Source organism: Hipposideros armiger, unplaced genomic scaffold (assembly GCF_001890085.2).
Source record: "Hipposideros armiger isolate ML-2016 unplaced genomic scaffold, ASM189008v1 scaffold_479, whole genome shotgun sequence".
Taxonomy (NCBI): domain Eukaryota; kingdom Metazoa; phylum Chordata; class Mammalia; order Chiroptera; family Hipposideridae; genus Hipposideros; species Hipposideros armiger.
In genome coordinates, this window is record NW_017731829.1 from 1,314,150 (window position 1) to 1,336,302 (window position 22,153).

Sequence of the window (22,153 nt, forward strand, 5' to 3'; positions counted from 1 at the left end):
AGACCCTCCCCACCCAGGCTCTCCCCACCCAGGCCCTCCGCCCCCAGGTCCCTTCCATCCAGACCCTCCCCCATGACGCCCCTTCAGCTCACAGGAATGCATTCGTGGGGCCCAGCAGCATACCCCATGTCTCTGTAGTTCCTACCTCCTTTAAAGGGGCCCCCAGTAGCAAGCCAGTGACCTCAAGCATCTGGGCCCCCAAGCATGAGGACCCCCAGGCACCCACCCGGAGGCAGGCAGTAGGGCTGTTGGCCTTCCTTGGCCTCCTCTTCTGCCTGGGGGTGGCCATGTTTGCCTACCAGAGCCTGCAGGCCTGCCATTTTGCAGGGGACATGGTGGAAGGGCTTCGCTATGTCCCCCGGAGCTGTGGCAGTAACTCGTATGTCCTGGTGCCAGTGTGAGCTACCCATGTGCCTGTTTCCAAATGTTCGACTCAACAGCTGCCTAGGGTCCCCCATCCTGACTCCCACCCTCACCCACGGGCCTGGCCTGAGCTGGGATGATCGAAGTAGTGAAGCAGGACCCTCCAGGTGGGCACACCCCTTTGACCATCTTTGACCTACAGGAGACAGAAGAGGTGGCCTCCGCAACTCACTTCAGTCTCCCTAAGTCAGAAAACTCTTCTGCTGCTTTGGCATGGTCAGAGGTTCCCTTTGACACAGTCCCAGCCCCAGTGAATAATTATTTATTGAAAGCCCAGCCCCTCTGGCCCATGTCCCCATGTGGGCACTTCAATCATCCCATCTCACAAATGAGCCTCAGGCCAGGCCTCTTCTGCCCACACCCTCCAACCTCATCATGTCTCCTGGTCCCGCTGCAGTTGCCAGTCACCCCGGCCACCTGCGGTGCTATCTCCCCTGCTCCCTGTACAGACCCCATGCCCCAGCCGGGGACCTGTCTTTCCTTGCATGAGGCTAGTGTGGTGTGTCCTGGCACTGCTCCCAGCAAGGGTTCTGCCCTCAGTTAGGCATCATGGAAAGGAGAGATGAAGTTACCCAGTGACTTTGATTGTCCCCCCCGCCCCGCTGTGTTGTGCAAAGAGGGAACATAGACTCTGAGCATGAAAGTTGGGGCTCTAGTCCCAGGTCCACTACCAACTTGACAAGGCATTCATATCTCTGGTTTCCCATCTGTGAAAGAAAAGAGGGACAGCAAATACGTGGCAATAACCTACACCCCTGATAGGCATCACCAGTTGGTCCAGAGACCCCTTTCCCCAGGCCCTGGGTGCAGCCGCACAACTTTTATCAGCAAGGTGTCTTAGCGAGAGTCTACTAATGGATGACACTGGCCCATCTGTGGGCCCTGTGACCTGGAGGGCCTGCAAGGAGAGATCTGATAGCGCAGTCCCGCCCTGTTGGAGGAAGTCAGCACCATGGGCCCCTGTAGTGGGGGCAGGGCTGGGGTACTTTAGGGGCAAAGACTAATTCTGAAGGCCCCACCCCACCCTCACCACTTTGAGAACAGCCCCTCCCTGTGTCCACCAGGCTTACAGACACACTGAGACAGCCAGGTGTCATGTGACAAGCTGAAGGAGGAGGGGTGGCCTGCAGGCTCCCGGGAAGGCCAAGGCACTCCACAAAAGAGGCCAGGGAGAAGCTGTAGGAAGCAGTCACACTCTGCGTTGGGGATTGGGTCCAGCGTTTGCTCTTTTTTTTCTGTGGCCTGGGTTCCCCATCCACCCCTCTGGCTCCCAGAAAACACTGTTCTCTACACTACAAGATCTACTCCCCTCACCTTTACCCCAAATGAGATCACAGTCCAGCAATGATGTTCTTGTGTTTATGTCTGAAAGGGACCCTGTCCCGGGGGGAGAGTCCCATGGGACAAAGGAAATTGTGGGCGTGAAGTCAGGGGTTCTTTTTGGCCCCTAAGAACTCAGGAAGGCCTGGGTGGGGCTGAAGACTCACTGGGCTACAATGTCCCCCAGTCAGAGCTAGATCTGCAAGCTTCACCCCTCAGGGCTCCTGGTGGCAGCTCCCACCTTCCTCTGATTGTACCTAAGGATGACCCTTGCCCCCCACCTGAGATGCTCCCAATGGCCTGGACTTCCTCCTGGTAGAGGTGACGCGTTCCTTCATAGTTGGATGCTCAGAGGAAGCAAACACAGCTCTGGTCCACAGAGAGAGGACTGGGGCCTCCTGCACCCTTCTGCTTTGACACCTCCTGTTTGGGTCTGGCTTGAGTGACAGCTCAGAGAGGGGGACAGCAGGTCTGAATGCACTTTTTTGGGCTCCTGTCACCTGGGAGTCTTCAAGTACTGGGGCACCCATGATGGGGCTCCTCTCCTTTGTTAAAAAGTCAGCTGGGGCAGCTGGTCCCCTCTCACGGACTTTGTTAGTTCTTCCAAGCAGGACATGGACAAGGACAATTTGGGGAGGACTTTAGAAGGAGTTGATCGATCCTTTTGCTTTCCCAACCCTATCACCAATGTCTGTGCCATTTTGTATTTTACTAATAAAATTGAAAAGTCTTGTGATTCAAGTAAAAGTGCTTTTTCTAGGGCAGGCTTAGAGCCTCAGAAGGGGATGGAGCAATGGAGGGGACAAGACTCCCTGCGTCAGCCCTAGAGACCCCCGCCCCAGTTCCTGTGGGGCAGAGTGGCAGGGACTTTTATAGTCAGCAGGGGGAAGGGCCCTGGGGACAGGGCTGAGGAGGGCTGAGCCCCTGGCCTGGCTCTGCTCCCACACATCGGGCCACATTTCCATCTTTGCTGCCTTGACTCATTCCTAGCCAAGGGTAAAGATCAAAGGTAAAGATCAAAGAGGGACTACTTCTCAAGGCACTTGGGTATTCATAGATATGACTCTCCAAGTATAAACATACTGTTGGCCCCTAAGCCCTCCAGTGTCCTGGGATGACATCATTAAGAGCCGCTATGTACAATTGCGTAGGTTGGGAACTGCCCAAGTTGCCGCAGGCCAGGTTCAGCCTCTTGATATATAGTATTTCATGGATTCTGAGATGCACGTTTTTTTCCCACATTGTGACACCTTTGGAATTAGAATTAGTCTTACAATCAATGGCTTGTCAGAGTTTAATGAACAGGTCTCTCTTTATTCGTTCATGAAATATCAGAGTGTCTTACAATCAATGGCATCTTAGATCCTATGTCTAATGGTGTTTTAAAAAGTTAGAGGCACCATGTAAAAAAATCAGGAAATTACATACAAAACCTCACTTTTCTATGTTCTCTCAGGTGACTCAGAAGGTCTGATCCAGCAGCAGCTGCCCCTTGTGATGTGGGAGGCCCAGGATGAGACCCCAGTTCTCTACCATCCTTTCCACCCCTTGGTACTCCTGGACACTGTGGCATGTCAGTTGCCACTTATCACCACCCTTCCCTTGATTTCTTATAGTAAGGATATTTTTCTCTGAGCCCAAGTCTCCATCAGAAGTGGGACAAAGAAGGACAGACCATGATGGGCATGTGATTTCCCATGTACCCTGCTAGCCTCCCCCATTTTACTACCTGTCAATCCCCATAGACATTTGGGTTGAGGTTCCTGCGGGAATCTGAGTTTGCTACCTCTGTGTAAGCTGCTGATTCTAGTACTTTCCTCAGCAGGGACCTGCTCCACCCCAGAGCCATTCCCCTCTGCTTTCGCCCACTCCCACCCCCAGAAAGGGGCTCTGCTGGAGGCAAGGTCATGGCCCCCCAACCTCTCCCCAACAGCACCATTCCAGCAATGACGGAATTCCAGAAACACACTGACGGAGGCATTGAAATGAAAACATTTGTCCCTGTCTTTTTTTATCACATTCTTAAGGTTAAAATTCCTCCTCCTCAGGATGAGGATGGAGAAGGGGAGAAAATTGTGTTCTGGCTCAGTCTGGAGCAGTTCCCCTGGGGTCCTGGGGTGTTTGTGTTTTATTTTCTTTTTCCACCACAGGGCTAAACTTTAGCTGATGGGATTCCACAGTGAATGCAGACTTTGATGGAGACTTGGCGGCCTCTGAAAACTGATAGAACTATCAGGGTTCTAGAGATGATGATGATGATGATGATAGTAATAATAGCCATTGTTGATTTAATGTTTACCACGTGCCAGGCAATGTGCTAAATTCTTTGTGTAGCAGGGTCCCCATCTTACCAAAGATTAAAGTAAGGTTCTCAAAGGATACAGGAGCGACCCATGGTCACATGGCCTGTAGCAGCAGAGCTGGGATTTGACTTGAAGTCTTTTTCCAGCACTTGAATCTTAACCATTGTTTCTAAAAGTGTAAGCCACAGATTCTTACAACTACAGACCCCTGAGCCCCACTTCAGACCTACTTAGTTCAGACTCCAGGGGTGGGAGGGCTGGGAATTTGCACCTTCAAGCCTTTGCCCCCTTCCCCACCGCTTTCCTCGCCCCTCCACCCCCAACCGCCCCTGCCCTGCGCTATCTGCCGAATTAGGGGATTTGGCATCTAGCCAATGTTTTAGAGCCTCCCTGCACCAGGTCACCCCACGCATGCCCACCCAAAGCTTGCCACATTTTTTGGACAGCAGCTACCTACAGCCTTCTCACTCTCTGCCCTTTGCCAGTTAGTTCCTCTTCCCTGCCCCCCTGTCCTCTGTACATTCCCCAAAAGGGTGAGGTCAGGCAGAAAAACACAGAATTGAATGGCCGGGAATTTCCAGCATGAGGCTAAATAATGGGCACCTGACCGCCACTGTGTGTGTGTGTGTGTGTGTGCGCGCCCGCGCACACATGCACATGCACATGCTCTGCTGCTCCTGTGAGTACAAGAATGCAGGAGACTGACTGACTACCCGTGCCCCATTCGCTTCTGCATAGTCATGTGCTTTTCTGGATAAATAATGTTTCACTTGCTGAGATTTAAGAAAAGATCTAGTGTCAGGCTGGCTTTCCGGGGCTGATGGCAAACTTCAGCAGCTGGGCCCATGTGGGATCGCCTTAATCTCACCAAATGGTGCCTGTGAACACAGGAGAATTCCAGAGCAGTGCATGTTTTGGAAGAGACGCCCCTCTCTCACCTTCAAGGGATCTGTTGCCCCCAGAGGACAGAATAGAATTACTTGTAAGCAAGCATCTTGCTTTTTAGCAATACAGGAGCAGAATATACAATGACATGGGGGTCTCAGGCTGCGTGACTTTGGGCAAGTTTCTTAACCTCTCTGGGCCTCAGTTTTCTCCTCTGTAGAGTGGGTGAAGATGTCATGAGATAATCCTTGCTTAGAAAAATGGCATACACATAGTGAGCTCTGGGTAAACAGAACCTATGATTATGAAATAGATATTTCCAGAGGGTTTGAAACATCCTGTTTCCACTGGCTTTTGTCATTGGATATCTAAACAAGACTACGGAATTATAAGATCTCTATAAAGAAACACAGTCTTCTTAGTTTTCAGTAAAGTAGGGTGAAGAAGTGTTATGGTGTCATTAAACAGATACGAATAATTTATATATTCCCCCAAACTAAAAGACGCTGTTCAAGTCAATGTAACTTTTCTCCTTTAAATTGTTTTTGAACTTGGCAAGGTCAAAAAACTCATGAAGCCCAAGTGATTAAAAGCAGACTAGCAAGATGTCTGAATCTTAGATTTGGACAGAAAGGCAAGTTTCTTCATTGTCAAGTCCTTGGAGACTGCGGTAGTCAGTCTCCCTGAATATTTCTGGCTTGCTGTCCCCTAGGCACTTGGGAGGGCTGCTTTTCCCGCCCCCTTGGGGTTGGTGGGGGCCAAATGACCAGGTGCGGCTAGTGAGCTGGAAGTGAAAGTGATGAGTGCCACAAGATTCAAACATTTAACTGTTGGTGAGAAAACTTAATTCCTCTAGCCCAGCCCCTGGCCACTTTCCAGAAAATGATGGCATCATTATCTTGGTCTCCAGAGTAAGGGTGACTCAGGGCCTCCAGCTGTGGAAAGGGCCCAAGCTAATCTACGGGGAAGCAACCGACCCTTGTGGTTTTAAGCCACTGAGAGTTTGAGGTTAGTTATTGTAGCATAACCTTGCCTATCCTGACTGATAGAGCAACCAGGAAGAGAAAGTACTTTGTTCCTTGGACTCAGGAGGAACGGCTTGTCAGCAACCTGCACAAGGCTAACAAAAGGCTTGAACACACTCCGTAACTGGGTAGGCTTTCATCATGTAGCTTGGCCTCTTGATTAGCTCTCTTTGCAGACAGGGTGAAGGTCAACGTTAGCTTGGCTAGCTGTCTATGGATTTATTTGGAATTCTCACTGAATGGGGTTGGAAAGAAGGGTTTTATAGTTTCCCTGAAATACAATTGGTGCGCGGAAGTTCTAATGGCTCAGATATGCTGCCAGTCACTTCAGCAAACAAGGAAGTAAATAGGGAGAAGAATATTAACATTGCTGAGTACAAGCTGTTTCCCAGACGATCTGGGTCAACCAGTCTTTCACATACCTCCTAAGCCCAGAAGCCTGTCGGCACAGAAATGGGTGTTGTTACATTGTCCTAGGAGCTGACACATGCACTTTCTGTCTCTGCAGTTTCCTGGAGGATTTCAACTGGTCTGCTGTCTCCAGCCTCATCTCTCCTGATGCTGGTCCCCTAGTTCTCGCTCCCCATCCCCCCCAACACCTTTGGCCCCACATTTTCTCATATTCTCAAGTCAGTCTTCTCTCTCACACCTCTGAGTCATTGCACTAGCTTTTTCCCTGCTGGAATAACTTCTCCCTTTACTGTTACCCTGGCTAACTCGTACTCATCCATTGGTCTCAGTTTAGACTTGTTAGCTTAATGAAGGTTCTCTGCTATGGGGACTCACCCCACCTGTGTCCATCACATCCTTCAGGTGCCTCAACTATAACTATACCTGCTTGTTTCACTGTGCTTCTGTAAGGTCTGTGGGGTCAGGAGTGTGTGCGTGCATGCATGTGTGTGTGTGTGTGTGTGTGTGTGTGTGTGTGTGTGTTGTTTTGCTTTGTGCCCCAGGGACCGCCACAGGTCCTGGAAGGAGTGAAAAAGAGAAAGCCAGAGTTCAAGGCATCTGTGTCCATTGGCATGAACTGACCTGGTGTCAGGTCCATACTGCTTTTCTGATTTATGGAAAGCCCACCTGCCCATGTGGGGAGCTGCATTTCAAGGCATTTCCTGGTGAAAAATATTTAATTGCCTCAAAGGGATGTCAGAGACTGAAAGTGGCCATCTGTGAAGATGTGTCCAAGTCACTCCAGAACCCCTCTGACACTCCACCGTCACATCCTGGTCAAGAAATTGCTCCCCGGGCTCAGCCAGGACCCCCAAGAAGCCTGGACTGGGTCAAGGTTCTAATTGTCCCCCAAATTCCCCAGAAGAATGAGCAGGTAGAGGGGCAACCTAGCAGCTTTGGGACAGTGGTCCTAATTTTGTGAAGTTCACTGTCCCTGTCACACACCACTGTGAACCTTTAAATTAATTTTCTCATTTAATCCCAGTTCCAGCTCTAAGGTAGGTCCTAGTAACACAAGCCCTATTTTCCAGACTGAAGTGCTGAGGCAAAGAGAGATTAAGGAATTTACCCAAAGTTACATAGCTAGTAAGTGACTAGGCCCATGAGCAGTCCAGCTCCAGAAAATCCACTCTTTTTTTTTGTTGTAAATTGTGGTATAGTTATGTCTATATAGTTACATATTATATAAACATATTGTTAGAACTACATACTAAATAGTTATTGCACAAAATAGCTTACAACAGTGAAAAGAAAGAAATACATTGGCACCTGTCAACACACATGACTCTCAAGTACAACACTGCGAGATGTGGAAGTACAGACACAATATGATAGTATTAACATCAAGCTTAAAAACACGTATAAACACTGCTATATATTGTTTACGAACGTACACATATTCGTTAGTAAACTATGAATACATTCATGGGACTAATGGAAGCCCAATTCAGTTTCCTTTAGTCCATGGAGGGATGGATTATAAGAGGCAGTGGGGCCTCAATGGGTGGTAATATTTCCCTCTTAACCTGGTGGGGGGCACATGGGTGTTGTTAACAATGCTGCTGCCCCTCCCAGAGCCCCACTCCCGTCAGCTGCTTTCACTTCTTACTCGCACCCTGGAGCCCTGGTTTGGGCAGGTAGAAGCTGCCCTCCTGGGACTTTGCCTGAGGTCACACCTTTGCTAGGCTTCTGTCGCTTCTTTGCACCTCGTGCTCCCACTCTATACCCATCGCCCCTGGAAGCGCACTCATAATGAACCTAACCTGTGACAACGGAGAGAGCCAATCACCCCACTCCCCAGCCTGCAGCCCAGAGGGAAGGCAGGAGTGAGGAGGCGCTGGCTGGGGGAGAAGGAGTCGGATGGGCCAAAGGGTTTCCAGGAGTAGATGGGAAGTGGAGGTGAAGGAAGGCCAGCCTCCTAAGTAAATCTATGCATTCAATGTGATCCCAATAAAAACACCAAATTATTTTTGGAACCAGATTAGGTAGTTTTAGGTTCAGTTTAACAAAGCAACGCAATGAGTCAGGAGAGCTAAAGGAGCCCAGGCAAGGCAGGAAGGAGGCAGGACCCTACGGGAAGACAAGTGGGCTTGAGGAGAAAGCCCCCGAGTGTGGAAGGACAAGCCACAGCCCGTCTGGCTCTGGGCCCGGAGGCTGCTGAAGTGCCGGCTTCACTCTGGAAAGGGAATAGGGCTTCCGCCTCCTCTGGGGGCTCATGGTCCCAGCTCTGGACCCTGCTCAGAAGCAGGCACACCCCCTCTGCCTCCGGGAAGAGCCATGATCCTGGTAGGACTGTGCCACATGTCAAATCGCCAAATGCTGCTGGCTTTTTTTGCAGTGGCTGAGGTGGGACAGGAATGCTAGGACATCCCCAAGCCTTTCAAAGGGGACAGATCCTCAGACTTCTTAGAAATGGTGCCATGCTCTTTCCAGAGGCCAGGCTCTTAGCGCTGACCCTGGTGCTGAACAAACCCTCTGGGAGAACAGAGGGTCCCAGGCAGGCTACAGCAGATTTCTGACTTCTAAAGAAAGGGTCTGTCATTGAACCCTGAGGGGTGAGCCTCGATTTGGTCACTGGGCAGTGCAGCCCTCGAGTTGTCCCAGGGCCATTGGGAGGCCAAAGACCTGCCTGTGAAATAACTTGAAGCAAACGCTCCCTGGTAAGAGGTAGTTGGATTGTAGCAGTGAATTAAAGGAACTGATTTATAGAGCTGGAGTGGAAGCCCAGATGAAGTCTGGAAGTCCAGGCATGAGAGAGAGGGAGACAAGTCCATGGGTAAGAGGGAGACTCAGTGAGAAGTGCTTATGGGTTCGGCTTCAGGAACAATTCCAGCCACTGATTCATCTACTCACTGAGTTCAACAAGTATGGATGGAGGGCCTACCACGTGCCAGGGTATATATGTCATTGAACAAAAGAGACAAAAGGCCTCTGTCTCATGGACTTATATTCCTGTGGGGCGGAGGTTGGGAGGATACAAGTGGGAGACAAGCAACAAACAGCAGACATAATAAGTAAGTGTATTAGGGGATGGTAAGTATTACAGCAAAAAAGAAAAAGAAAAATTAGAGCAGAAGAAGAGGTGGGGGTGGGTTGCAATTTTTAAATAGGGTAAGTTTCATTGAAAGGTGACATTTAAACAAAGATTTGAAGGAGATGAAAGGGTGAGTCATGCAGGTACCTGGGGAAAAAGAACATTTCAGGCTGAAAGGACAGTCTGTGCAAACAGCTGAAGGAGAAAGAGTGTCTGGCATGGTGGAGGCACAGCAAGGGGGCCAGTATGGTTGGGGCAGAGTAAGTTATGGGGCGGGGGCCCGCAAAACACACAGGGCCTCATGGCCGCTGTAGGGTCTTTGCCTTTTCCTCTGAGTAGGATGGGGAGCCACAGGGACATTCTGAACAGAGGAGACTCCCATTCCCTGTGGCCACTATGCTGAGAAGAGATTGTAGGGGACAAGGATGGAGGTAAGGAGATATCAGGAGACAGCATAGGAATCCAGTGGAGACATGATGGGCTCTGGGTGAATTCTAAAGGCAGAGCTGGGAGATTGCCTGACAGATGGGAAGTGGGGGGTGAGAGAAAGAGGCGTCAAGGATGGCACCCCGGTTTCTGGCTCGAGTAACCGGAAGGAAGGGGATGGCAAAGAACGGGGGAGTAGCCCTCTTTGTGGGAGTGGGTGGGAACTAGGATTCAGCCTGGGACTTGGTGGGTGTGAGACACCTGCTTAACACGTTGAATAGCTAGCTGGCATACATGTCTGGAGTTGGTGAGAGAAAGCTGGGATATAGATGACATTTAAAGTCAGGAACACATACTGTTTGCCAGATATAGGCACTAAGGCAGTTGCCATGAACCAAACAAAGTCTTCTAATGTAGTTACAATTATTATTTTCATTTTGCAGATGTGGAAACTGAGGCTCAGAGTGAAATGACTTGCTCAAAGCCTCACAACTCATTGATAGCAGAGCTGAATTCACAGCCAGTTACCCGATTGAGAGTCTGCTCCTGAGCCCTCGGCTCCACGATGACCCCTTGCCTAATTCTTCACGGCATGTCCTATATGAGACATGGATAGAATTTGGTTTGGGGGGTGGGTGACCCAGAAAAGAAGAGGACAGAAGCAACAAACCAAGTCACACAGTGAGGGAACATCCTGATCCTCGCGGAAGTTGAACTTTGGGGAGCTGCAAGATGAGACTGGATGGGGAGGGATGGACCAGACTGACAGCAGGGCTTAAATATTGGCCTGAGGAGTTTCAAGTGGAGGGGGTAGGGAGCAGGGGGCCACTGACAGTTCTTGACGAGGGGCTGTATGTAGTGAGAGCAGCCCTTGAAAGAGACTCATCAGACATGGGCATGCAGGCTAGACAGGGTCGGGAGGGATCAGAGAGGAGGAAACGGGCCTGGAAGTTATTGACACTATCTGGGTGCGAAGGCTTTGGGTTGAGTCAGTGGGAATGAGGAAGAAGTGGGGAAACTGAGCGTCACCTGAAGACATTGCTGAGTAGACACTGGGCCTGATGCGCTGCGGGGGCTGGAGGCCATGGATGAGTCAAGGACAACTTTCCAGACCAGGGGGGCAGATGAGGAGGTGATTAATGCTGCTGGTCTGAACAGAAAAAAGGGAAGTCGGTCGAGAGGGAACTCGGTCCTGACTTTCTTGTTTTGGGGCCGAATGAACCACAAGGGAACAGATTTCTGCTTCTCAGGAACCCACAGTCTAGTGTGGGTGACAGCTCTGCACAGAGCTGGCTGGACGGCACGGCAGAGAGAGCTAAGGCATCTGACAGTGCAGGTGAGAAATGGTCAGAGGACAGGCCAGGGCCCAGGTGGCTGTGTTTGATCCGTCACTAGTTGGGGCTGGGGACAGATTTAGGAAGCTTCCATCCCCGAGGTCAAAGGCCTGAGTGGATGATGTCAGGGAGGGAGAGAGGGTTGCTTGAGGTGAAAACAAACCCTAGGACAGAGCCCCAGGCATGCTCCTGCCACTTACTAGCTCTGTGTGTCCTTGGACCAGTTTTTTAACCACTGTGGTTGGCCCCCCGACTTCCTCATCTGTAAAATGTGGTTCTTACCCGCTAGGGCTGTTGTGAGGACAATGTAGACTCATAGATATGACTGCTGAGAACACTGCCCAGCTCGTGGTGAGAACTTAGGGATGTTACTGAGAAGAGAAACCCACAGAGCACTCACTCATTCGGGGAAGAACCATATCCCGAATCCCTGGGGGAGAAATGTCAAGAAAGGAGACGGTCCCAGTGATGAGAGGGAGATTCGCTGAACCAGCTGGAGACCAGGAATTTTATAGACATCATCTTAGTTAATTCTCCCAGCAACACCAGGAGAATTTTACATATGAAGACAGTGAGGTGCATAGGCTTGTCCTTAGCCACACAACCAGGAACAGGCAGGAGAGGGACTGGGACCAGGGTTGTGGATAACACTTCCAGAGCATCTGCAGCCCCAACGTGCTGTTTGTGAGGGGACGGCAAGTTCGGGGAGCGACTAGCGGGGTTTGAGAGGCCCAGAGAGAGTGTGTCCCTAGAGCGTCAGGGCCAAAAACCACACTCTACTAAAAGCTAAATCACAAGTTGGCAAAGAGGAAATAGACGTGGGAGGTGTAGACCACATATCGGAGAAGGTTGGTCATGAGTGAAAGGAGAAATAGGAAGACGGCATGTTGGGTGTTAGGAGGGAGGGGTGTTGAGGTCAAAGAGAGGTTTTATGGGAGCAGAGAGACTGGATTATGTCATCAGCAGAGGGGAAGGGGACCACAGGATGGGAGGGCATAAAGAGCCAGGGGGTGGGAGCGTCACTGCGGGGAGGAGGCCTCTTGGGGATGAAGAAGGAATGAGATCAAAGCCACAGATGAAGCAATTTAGGTTTGGCAGAAGGCAGAAATAGCCACAACCCACAAAGAAGTTGTAAACGAGATGGAAAAGGAGTCAAAGAGTACCTGGTTGAGTTCCTCTGCCTCATTCATGACAGGAGGATTCAAGTGTGCCTCGTGAACTGGTGGGACACACTGGATCAAAAATAATTTGTTCTGGAGTGAAGGAGCCCCAGTGCAAGTTGGGTCCATGTTGTAGTTCAGAAATGTGTAAGTGTCCCTGCATGCAGCCATCATCCATTAGCCCATTCACCTGTCCTTCCATTCACCTATCCTTCCATCCATCTTTCTATCCATCCATCCATCCATCCATCCACCCACCATTCACTCACCCTTCCATCCATCCACTCATCCATTCAACCATCCACCCATTCACGCAATCACCCACCTCTTCATCCATTCGATAGACATATTTTATGAGCACCCACTGAGTGCTAAGTCCTGGAGGTACAAGTTGGAACACAAAACGGGTCCTATTTTCAAGGAATGCTCAGCCATAAACCAACAATCACAATGCAGTGTGGAGAGAGCATGATGGGGAAGTTAGTGACCTGAGGGCACAGAGGGAAGTGAGGGCGGAAGGAAGGGAGTGGAGGTTTTAAGCTGTGATCTGATACAGGGTAGGAGGGAAAAGGAGTGGGGTGTGAGGGAGCAAGGAGAGTGGGCTAGACAGAAGGAACAGCCTGTACAAAGGCTTGGGTGTCACTGAGAGCCTGGCATTTTCCAGGAACCAAAAGAAGGTTGACACGACTGGAGCAAAGTGATGTGGTCAGTGGTGGGGCTGGGGACAAAAGTGGAGGCTGGAGAAGCCGGCAGAAATCTGGACTTTATTCTCAGAGCAACGGAGAGGCATTGAAGGATTTTGAGAGGGAGGAGACTTGCTCAGGTGTGTGTTTTGGGAAGACCCCTGAGCTTTAGGGAGGAGGACAGACTAAGGGGACAATCCTGGAAGCTGGGAGGTGAGTGCAGGGCTGTGGTCCAGCAGAGAGATGAAGGGAGAGCCCACGTGGATGGTGAGAGGATGATGGATTCAAAACACATCTTGGTGGTCGACGCAACAGGTCTTGCTGATTGAATGAGGGAGGTGAGGGGTGACCCTTGTGTATCTGACCTGCGGAGTCAAGGAGGCCGGCAACCTGTCAGGAACGACTGACTCATCAGTGAGCACGGCAGGCCCTGGGAACAGGGGAATGGGACACATTCTCAGATGGGGGGATGACGATAACATGTGGGGCCTTCACCGCTCAGCCCCCATGGGGAAGGCAGCTGTCAGAGGATGGAGCTGAGTGGATAAAGACGAGATCCTCGCCGAGATGCTCTGCGAGAACCTGGGCAAGCTGCTGCACCTCCTGGAGCCTCAGCTGACACGGGTGTGAACTGTGGTGACAATTTTTGCCACCCCAGCGACAACTGTCATGTGCAATTTGAAGATGATAGAGCCTCCACCCCATCAACCTGTCCCCTGCTTTGAGTTCTTGGCCCTTGTGACAGCAGCGTCGCTGGTCCCGCCCCAGCCCACAGGAGAGCCAGGGGTAGGGCAGGAACCTTCCTTCCCTTCCTTTTAGGCGGAAGGACCCAGGATCCAGCTGGTTCAACCCTTCAGGCTAAAGCGGGGTGGGGAGGTGGGGGTGTCGCACCCCTCCAGCTGGTTTTACCCCGAGGGGACTCCCCGTGGCAGCAGTCTTGGGGCTGGGGCAGGAGTGGCAGGTGCATAGGCAGTGTGTCTGGCCGGTTTGAGTCAGAGGCGTTGAAACAGGGAGTCGTCGCGTCCTCCCACTCAGATCCAATTCCTCTTTGACTCTGACATCCTAACTGGTCCATGTCTGGGCTGCTTCTCAGCCTGTGCCCCTGCCTTTCCTCCAGCCGGGGTGCCCTGCTACCCCTTTGTAGAGATCTGCCTCATTGCCGCCTCCTCCAGGGAGCATTCCTGCTTCCTCCGACGGACCTCTGAATCTTAGAGTCCTCACAGCACCGTAAAGTTTTATTGAGGCCCTTATCACAGGCCCAGACTCCAGGACATTCCATCTGGAAGGTCCCTTGGACTCTATTTCATAGCTGGAAGAACCAAAGAGGAATAAGTCAGTTAATCTTTGGTGAGGAAACCACCTCAAAAATGTCCCTGGTCTCTGTGGCCTCCCAAGTAAGGCCAAAGGTGTGCTCAGCCTCCCACGGTTTCTCCCACGCACCTGCTCGGTCTCACCTCCTTGCCTTTTGGTCCTGTATTCACTCAGTCAAGCCTCCTGGAAAGCCCACTGTGTGCCAGGCACTGTGCTTGGCGCTGGGGATGCACATGGTGCTGGCAAAGCAGACATGCCCCTGTCCTCACGGAGCATGCTGTCTCGGTGTCACCTTCGGGCTATTTTGCCCACTGGAGTGCCCTAATTTATCTCTGCACATTCCCGCCTCTGCACCTTTGCTAAGCACGTCCCTCATGTGGAATGCCTGCCCCTCCTTCTCTTGCTATGAGTTCCCACCCACAAGGCCCAGCTCACTGGCCTCCTCCTCCAGGCAGCCTTCCCAGTTGGCCCAGAACCTCTCCCTGCTCTGGGCCCCGTGGCCCTTTAGCTCACCCGCACATCCCTATGTGGGGCCAGGTCTTGTTCCTCCAGCCCGCCAGCTTCAAACTCCCCCTAAGGCAGGGGCTGCATCTGGCCTCTGCCAGTCCCACAGTCCCTGGCACAGCTAGGCACACAAGAGGTGCTCACTGGTACACTTGCTGCTCTGTTCCCCCCCCCCCTACCCCGCTGCCAGGCAGCCTGCACCAGCCCAGAGCTAGTGCAGACCCTCTGCTTCTGTTGTTTTCACCGGTTCCCTAGAAGGGACAGGGGAATTTGAGTCCTTCCAGAGAAAAGTTCTGAGTCTGCAGCAGAACAAGGGGGACTGGAAACCCACTCGGGGAGTTTCCCCAGCAGTGGGGGTTGGGGCCTCACCGTTAACAAACTGCTACTCATCGTAACAGTCCTCTGTTGTCTGGCACAGAGCATTCGGTGGGGGGTGGGGAGAGCAGTGGCTGTGGCAGGTGGAGAAGCCACAACACAGTGGGCAGCAGCCCCTGGGCAGAGGCCATAGAGACACCTCACCTGAGAGGGGAGGCATCAGCAGGGACACACTCCCTCGGTTTCCTCCTAGGACCCCGGCCTTCCCCACGTACCTCTGGGCTTTGGTGTTTCCTCTGGGCCCAAAGCTCTGTCTCCAGGCCAGAGCTTCCCTGTCCCCAGCCAGAGTCACCAGGGCACCAGCACCCCTTCCCCAGCCCACCTCCTTTGATTCATTAGGTTGGGGAATGCTGGGTGTTCTGCTGTTAGAGGTGGAGGTTGTCCCCCCACTTCTGCAGGAAGCTGGAGTCAAACATGAGCACAAGCAGGAAGACCCCACTCCCCTCCCCTCCATTGCATGGAAAATGGAAGCCTGTTCTGGGGACAGGAGGCATGGCCCAGCCAGGTGGGTGGCGGGGACAAAGAACCAGGCTGTGACTTGAGGAGTGGGCAGAGTTCGGGGTCTCTGGCAGGTGATGTGACCCTAAGAGAAGCAGAGAAATGTTCATGTGAGGTCCTCTGGAGAGGACCCCATTTTTCTCAGATTTACCCTGGGACAGTCCAAATGTCCCTCTATAGGTGATAAAACAGGCTCAGCGAGGGTCTGTGAGCTGCCTGAGGCCACACAGCGAGACCATGACAGAGGATCCTGCTCACAGGGAGGTTCTGCATGGACAGGGGGACTCCCTGCCCCCAGGAACTGAAGCAGCCTTAGCCTCCCAAGGTGGCCCTGGGGGAGGAGAAGCACCTGGCCTTTCCTTCTTATGGTCTAGTCCAGTGTCATGGTTTCCTCTTGCAGGTTCTCCTGATGAGGATGGGTGAGGCTCCTGTCTTAGCAGTGCTCCTGGTAGAGTCTGCTATCAACAACCACTACCTGCTATTGCTATCATCACTGGTAATGCAAATTTAATAATGGCTCGATGATGAACACAGGGCTGACTGTGAGATGGCAAATGGGTCTGACACCATGTTGCAGGGACGGTGTCATTCTGAGCTGCCTCAGTTAATTTGGGGACACGGTGGAGCCAGGCCTATGTCCCACATGTCACAATCAAAGCCCAGGTCCACCCTGCTAGATGCTGCTCTGGACTTCCAGTAAATTAAGGGACTCTCACGCTCTGGTCCAGGGGAGCTTGAAGCAGATGATTGGCTATTTTCCCTGGTGACCACAGGGTTGGCCCGAGGCAGTGATGCTGTGGCCCATGGGTTCCTGCAAGTCTGCCCAGGGCCTGGCTCGGTCTGGACCCTGAGCGCGTGTCTGTTGCAGACTTGGCTCTGCTGGGAGCCAGAGGCATCACCACTCACGGATCCTTTCCTTCTGTTCTTCAACCTAGAATGAGATGCTGCATTTGTGGGAATGTGGCTTCCCAATCTATGCAAGTGCAAATTTGGACTAAATGTTGATTAAAACCTTTCTGCCTCTGGTCTTCTGTGGTTCAGAGGAAGACCATGAACTTGAATTTGGGGAAGGACCCACAACCAAAGTTGTCTGGGCTTCAGGGCTTTCTCAGAATGAGGTGGAACTGTGACCCTCCCTGCAAAGAGACAGCCCGCCACCCCTGGGGAGGCCTTTCTGCACCCTGAACCCCTCCTGGTCCAGATTAAGCAGCCCCTCTTGGCCCTGCCTGGCTGTCCTCCCCTCCCCCTAGGGCATTGTACACAAAGGAGTCTCCCCAGGCTCTGAGCAGGGATGAACCCAGTTTAAGATCGAGGCTTTTCTATTATGGTAATTGAGGAACCAAGAAATGTCCCCTGCAAAAGGAGAAGTGTGTGTTGTTGTGGCCCCTGGACACCCCTACCCCACCTCTGTCCCAGTTGAATGCCCATTCTCTGGAAAGCCACAAACATTCCAAGGCAGGACTTCTACTGAATCATCTCAAATTCTCTGAACTTTACTAGTCGAGGAAAGGATGTGGGGGAGGTGGTTGGAGGAGGGGCGAGATATCCAATGAGGTTAAATAGGTGACCTCCATACTTGGCCCTCATCCTTGTCTCCCCTGAGCAGAGGAACCCACATTCTCCTGGGCTCCCGGTGCCATGGCCACACTGAAGATGCTGCTCCTGGTCACCCTTCTCCTGGGGGCTTCTCTGCAGGACACCCATGCAGGTGAGGGCAGCGGAGGGGCGGGCGCTGAGACCACAGCAGCAACACACACGTATTTGTGTATTATTTGCACCCCACTTATTCTTACAAAGATGTGAGAGGCCGGCAGCAATGGAATTTTGAGGGAGGCATTCAGAGGAAGATGATGATGAAGATGAGGAGAAGGAGGAGGAGGAGGACCCGGGCGCCCCCGTGCTTGGGGACTGACTTGGTGAAGAAGAAAGGGTGCGGGCGTCTCACACTGCAATAGTGGGAGGCAATGACTATCGTTGTTTTGACAGTGAAACGTGAGCAATTCTCAAAAGTATTGGTTAGCATCTGTTTTATGACTGGGTCCTGCACGCCATGAGGGAATCAGCATGCTAGCAGGAGAATTGGTTCCCAGAGGATGTGAAGAAAGAGGAGGTTGTTACCTTCAGTTGGGAAAGGAAGGCTGAGCTCAGCCACAAAGCCCGTGAGTGCCCTGCCTGGCAACAGAACCGCAGCCTCTGAGGTCACCCTCTCAGCTCTGAGAGTGAGTCAGACCAGGTTGCAGCCCAGAGATGGTCAGAGGGCAGTTGGGGCTTCTTAGAAATCAGCTAGTGTGGTATTATCTAAAGCCCCAGGTCACCAGTTTGCCTATTTGCAAGTGTTGGATGTTTGTTGTCATGCAGAGACGAGAAAACTGAGCCCCGGGAAAGGCCTGGACACATCAGGCCGGGTTATCATCTGTAAAATGGGGTAGTGATAGCACCTGTCTCCAGGTGTGTGATGAGCACTGAGTGAGCTGCTGCCGGGAAAGGTTCAGCCCAGAGTACACATGTGCTGGTTCAGGGCTGGTATTGAATGTGCACACACAGACGCACACAGAGGTACACGCAGATATAATGCAAATAAGCATGCATGACTCCCCCAAACACACAGACACACACATACACACACACACACACAGATACACACGCACACATAGACACATGAAGAGGCACATTCACAACAGACACACACACAAACCCTCCCAAACATACACAGATACATGCACATACAGACAGGCAAATACACAGGGCCTCCCAAAGTCCACACAGAGACCTCAGGCACACAAATGTGCACACGTCAACAAAGACACATGAGCAGGCCCCTCACATAGTCCCCACATAGAAAAACACTCACAGCCCTCCCATAACAAACACCCAACCAGACATAGACACGCACACAACCCCTCCCCCCACAAACATGGGCTCACTCCCATGCCGCATCGACACACACACGGACATGCACAGACCCACCACAGACCCTCCTCACAGCCACAAAGCCACCCAGGTCCCCCCACACAGACACTCACAGACACACCTGCTCCTGTTTGTGTCTCTGTAGCTCGAGCTACCAATGTGGGCCGGGAGTGCTGCCAGGAGTACTTCAAAGGAGCCATTCCTGTCAAAAGGCTGAAGACGTGGTACAAGACCTCAGCAGAATGTCCCATGCGTGCCGTCGTGTAAGTCTGCCCCCCAAGTCCCTGCTCCTGGGGGCTGAGTGTGAGAGAAGGGGGACCCTGGAGCTCCAGAAGGGCCCCTAGGGAGAGGAGAGGAGAGAGTGGGGCCTTCACTGCCCCCTCCGTCACCCTGGCCCTGCTCCTCAGGGCAGGTCCTGCACCCCACACTGCAATGCCCAAAAGGCCCCCAGGCCACAAGGTCCACCCTCCTCATTGATTGATGGGGACACCGAGGCCCTGAGAGAAATGGAACTGCGCCGTGTCACACAGGCAGTTGCAGCCCATGTAGTCACTTCCCCTGGCCTGGGCCTGAGCCCGCTGAGGAGAGCTCCAAGCGCCAGGCACCTCCCAGGCTGTAGGTGGGCTGGGCTGTCTGAGGTTGGGGGGCACAAGGTCCTGCAGCCCTGGCTCTCTGGGAGGGACGAGAATCACCGAGGACAGAGCCTGGGGCCCCAGATTTCCCACTAACCCCGTGTGACTTCAGCAAGTCCTGGTCAGTGCAGGGTGAGGCTGGTCCCAGGGCTCTAGAGGGCCTTCCCGCCCTGACACTCTTGATGGTTTTCTCCTTCCATGTAGGTTGGTAACTGTTCTGGGCAGATCCATCTGTACAAACCCCGATGACCTGAGGGTGAGGAAGGCAATCAAATACTTGAAAAACACCATGAAGTCACACAATTAGGTGTTCTGATTTCTCCCCGGACCATTTGGAAACTTCTGGAGGCCTCAGTGTTCGCTGCCCCAAACCCCAGCTGCTTGGGTCCAGTGAAGGCCCTACGAGGACAAAGAGGACCCCAGGTCTCCTTTTCCGAACTGGAACCATGGCATGAAAGGACTCCGATTAAAGTCTCTCTCCCTCAGTCTGGGTCAGCGTGTTCTCTCTGTCCATGATGTCACACTGAAAAGGCCCTCAGAAAAGATCTGGTCTGCCCTGTCCAGGTCAGAAAGGGAAGAGAGGCTCAGAGGGGGACATGGCTGCAGGCCACACTCGAGCGAGGGGGTGCCTGGTGAGAAAGGCCCAGGCAGGGGTGGGGATGAGGGGGTCCGTGGGATAAGCAGGGCAGGGGTGGACAAGGGGCTTTGCACCTCCTCTCTGCCTTGCACCGGCAGGGGTTCCGGAAAGGCTTGTCTGGGCTCTCTCCCGTCTTGTCTGCCCCTGAAGTCCTCCAGTTTACTCCTAGGCTAGCCCTTGTGCGAGGAGCTGAGGACACAATTCCACGAATGTCTCCAGGCCCCTTCCTCGTAGAGGTTCCCGGAGTGCTGGGGAGCTCCCTGGCCTGGGGGTCCTTGCGCCCCTCCCTATCTTCCCCACCTTCCACACACTGCAGTCCAGCTGGCCCAAAGAACCTTTGCAAGACCCACCTCCTCCCAGCTCAAACCCCAGGCTGGGTTCCAGGGCCCACGACCTCTGCCTGCTTCCAGGCTGTCTGAGGTCTGAGCCAGCTTCACTTCCCATTGCACTCAGCCCTCGTCTCTGGCTCCAATCAGTCTGCCCCACCCTCCCAGCACAGACATCCCACCCAGCCTCAGCTGGAGCCAGCTTCCAGGAAGCCTTCCCTGATTCCTCCAGCTGTCGCTTTCATGAACGGTAGGGCAGCCTTCTCCCATTGACTCCTGTGTGGGTCTGTCAGTACTGACTCCTCCAATAGGTTGGGAGCTCTGTGAGCCACTCTGGGGACCCCACAGCCCAGGTGCTCAGAAGCATGGGGATGGGGAGGTTACAGATCATCACCCTCAGACCCCTCTATCCAGGCCCAGCTCAGGGCTGGAGCCCTAGTGTGCAGGTGGAGTCAGTCTTCAGATTCTAGCTCTGCCTCACTCTCCTGACCGGCCATGGGCTCGTGGCTTCTCTCTGGGATGCAGTCTGGGGGCAGAGGCTTGGGTCCTTCCCTTCCTAGGATTCTGTGACCTGCATTGTTTCAGGGACTAGCAGTTATTTTCAATCAGTTTTTGTCTCCTGCTGCCCCCTTGTGGCCAGTTGTCTTATAGCAGGCCAGATGGCTGACTCAAGCCCACTTTGCAGTAGGGGCAGGAATAAAACAACAGTAATAATAATATCAGGCTGCTGCTGCTGATGAACTGGCTTCTCTGTGACCCCAGGGTCCCCTCTGCCACAGTTGGGCTCTTCCCCTGCTCAGATTCTGAGGAATATCCCTCAAACAACTGCCTCGGACCCAGAGTCCTGGGGGCAGCCCAGCCTGAGTTCTTTGTGGGATCCACTGGGCCAGGCGTGGAGGAAGGATGATCTCAAAAATGGAGGTGGGAGAAGGAACCCCTGCCACTGCAAAGGACAGCAAGGGCTGGGGCGCGGACGCTTCACCCTGCAGGCCAAAGCTGGGAAGTCGCTCAGAACATGCGTTTCACCCAGTGCACTGCAAAATTGTCTTAAAAGCAGCAAAACCTTTTCATCCCAGTGAGATCTCCCTCAGAAGCCCATACTGTAAATGCAGGTAAGCAGAGCTGCTGTGAAGACCAGAGGGGGGCGGGGGTGCTGTGGGTGGGAGACGCAGGTGATGGGCCAGTCATCAGCTCCCCTGCAGGGTCAGGGCAGGGAGGTGAGGGCTCTGTTCCCGGCTAGCTAGTGGGCATTTTCCTTGTGTGTGGGTTTTTCTAGTTTTTAAAATGAAATGTCTTATAAATACAAAATACATGATGTATATATAAGAAGTACAAACCAGTAATAAAAATAAACACCTGTATACACACCATCCAGCTTAAAAAATGGAACCTTCCTGGGGCTCTTTTGTCCCGTTCCCCCCTCCCTATCATCGTCATCCTCCCATCAACCTCCAGAGACAACTATGTTCCCGAGTTTTATCATTCTCCTTGATTTCCTTGAGTTTGTCACATGTGTATATACATATATGTATGTATGTATACATGAATAATTAATGCATTTTGCATGTTTTTAAACTTTTGAACTTCATGTAAAGAAGATAACAGATTTCACACACACGCTCTTCTGTGTCTTGTTTTTGTGGTTCCAGGTTCTGTGAGGTTCCTCCATCTTGACGTGTACACCTACAGCCCATCATTTTGCACCACACGTCAATACAACTCATTCATCCATCTCTTGTAAACGGCCATGTGCTTTATTTCCAGGCTCTTGCTATTACAAATAGTGCTGCTTTGACGTTTTTAGCTTGTCTTCCGGTGCATGTGTACAAGAATTGATTTCTCTAGGGCAGTGGTTCTCAACCGTGGATGCCCAACCTGTGAAAGCTTTCCAAAATGATGACACCCTAAGCTCTATTC

General features: G+C 52.4%; 2 protein-coding genes across 3 annotated transcripts in view; both read left to right on the plus strand.

The window, feature by feature from the left end:
- The window catches only part of CX3CL1 (C-X3-C motif chemokine ligand 1), an 11,730-nt gene extending 9,251 nt beyond the window's left edge, over window positions 1-2,479 (plus strand). Inside the window, exon 4 of the mRNA XM_019666823.1 lies at window positions 3-2,479. Within this exon, the coding sequence (XP_019522368.1) occupies window positions 3-401 (399 nt within the window). The 3' untranslated portion in view covers window positions 402-2,479. The remainder of the gene's footprint in view (window positions 1-2) is intronic.
- A 7,623-nt stretch (window positions 2,480-10,102) lies between these two features.
- Window positions 10,103-19,758, plus strand: CCL17 (C-C motif chemokine ligand 17). Of its 2 annotated transcripts, XM_019666812.1 has the most exons (5): window positions 10,103-13,667; window positions 16,132-16,227; window positions 17,338-17,439; window positions 18,787-18,904; window positions 19,478-19,758. In XM_019666812.1, the coding sequence occupies exons 3-5, from the start codon at window positions 17,370-17,372 to the stop codon at window positions 19,578-19,580; spliced, it is 291 nt and encodes a 96-aa protein (XP_019522357.1). In that variant the 5' UTR covers window positions 10,103-13,667; window positions 16,132-16,227; window positions 17,338-17,369; the 3' UTR covers window positions 19,581-19,758. The 2 variants fall into 2 exon arrangements, with proteins under 2 accessions (XP_019522357.1, XP_019522358.1); XM_019666813.1 differs by lacking the exons at window positions 10,103-13,667; window positions 16,132-16,227; window positions 17,338-17,439 and adding an exon at window positions 17,588-17,723.
- The last annotated feature ends 2,395 nt before the right edge of the window (window positions 19,759-22,153 follow it).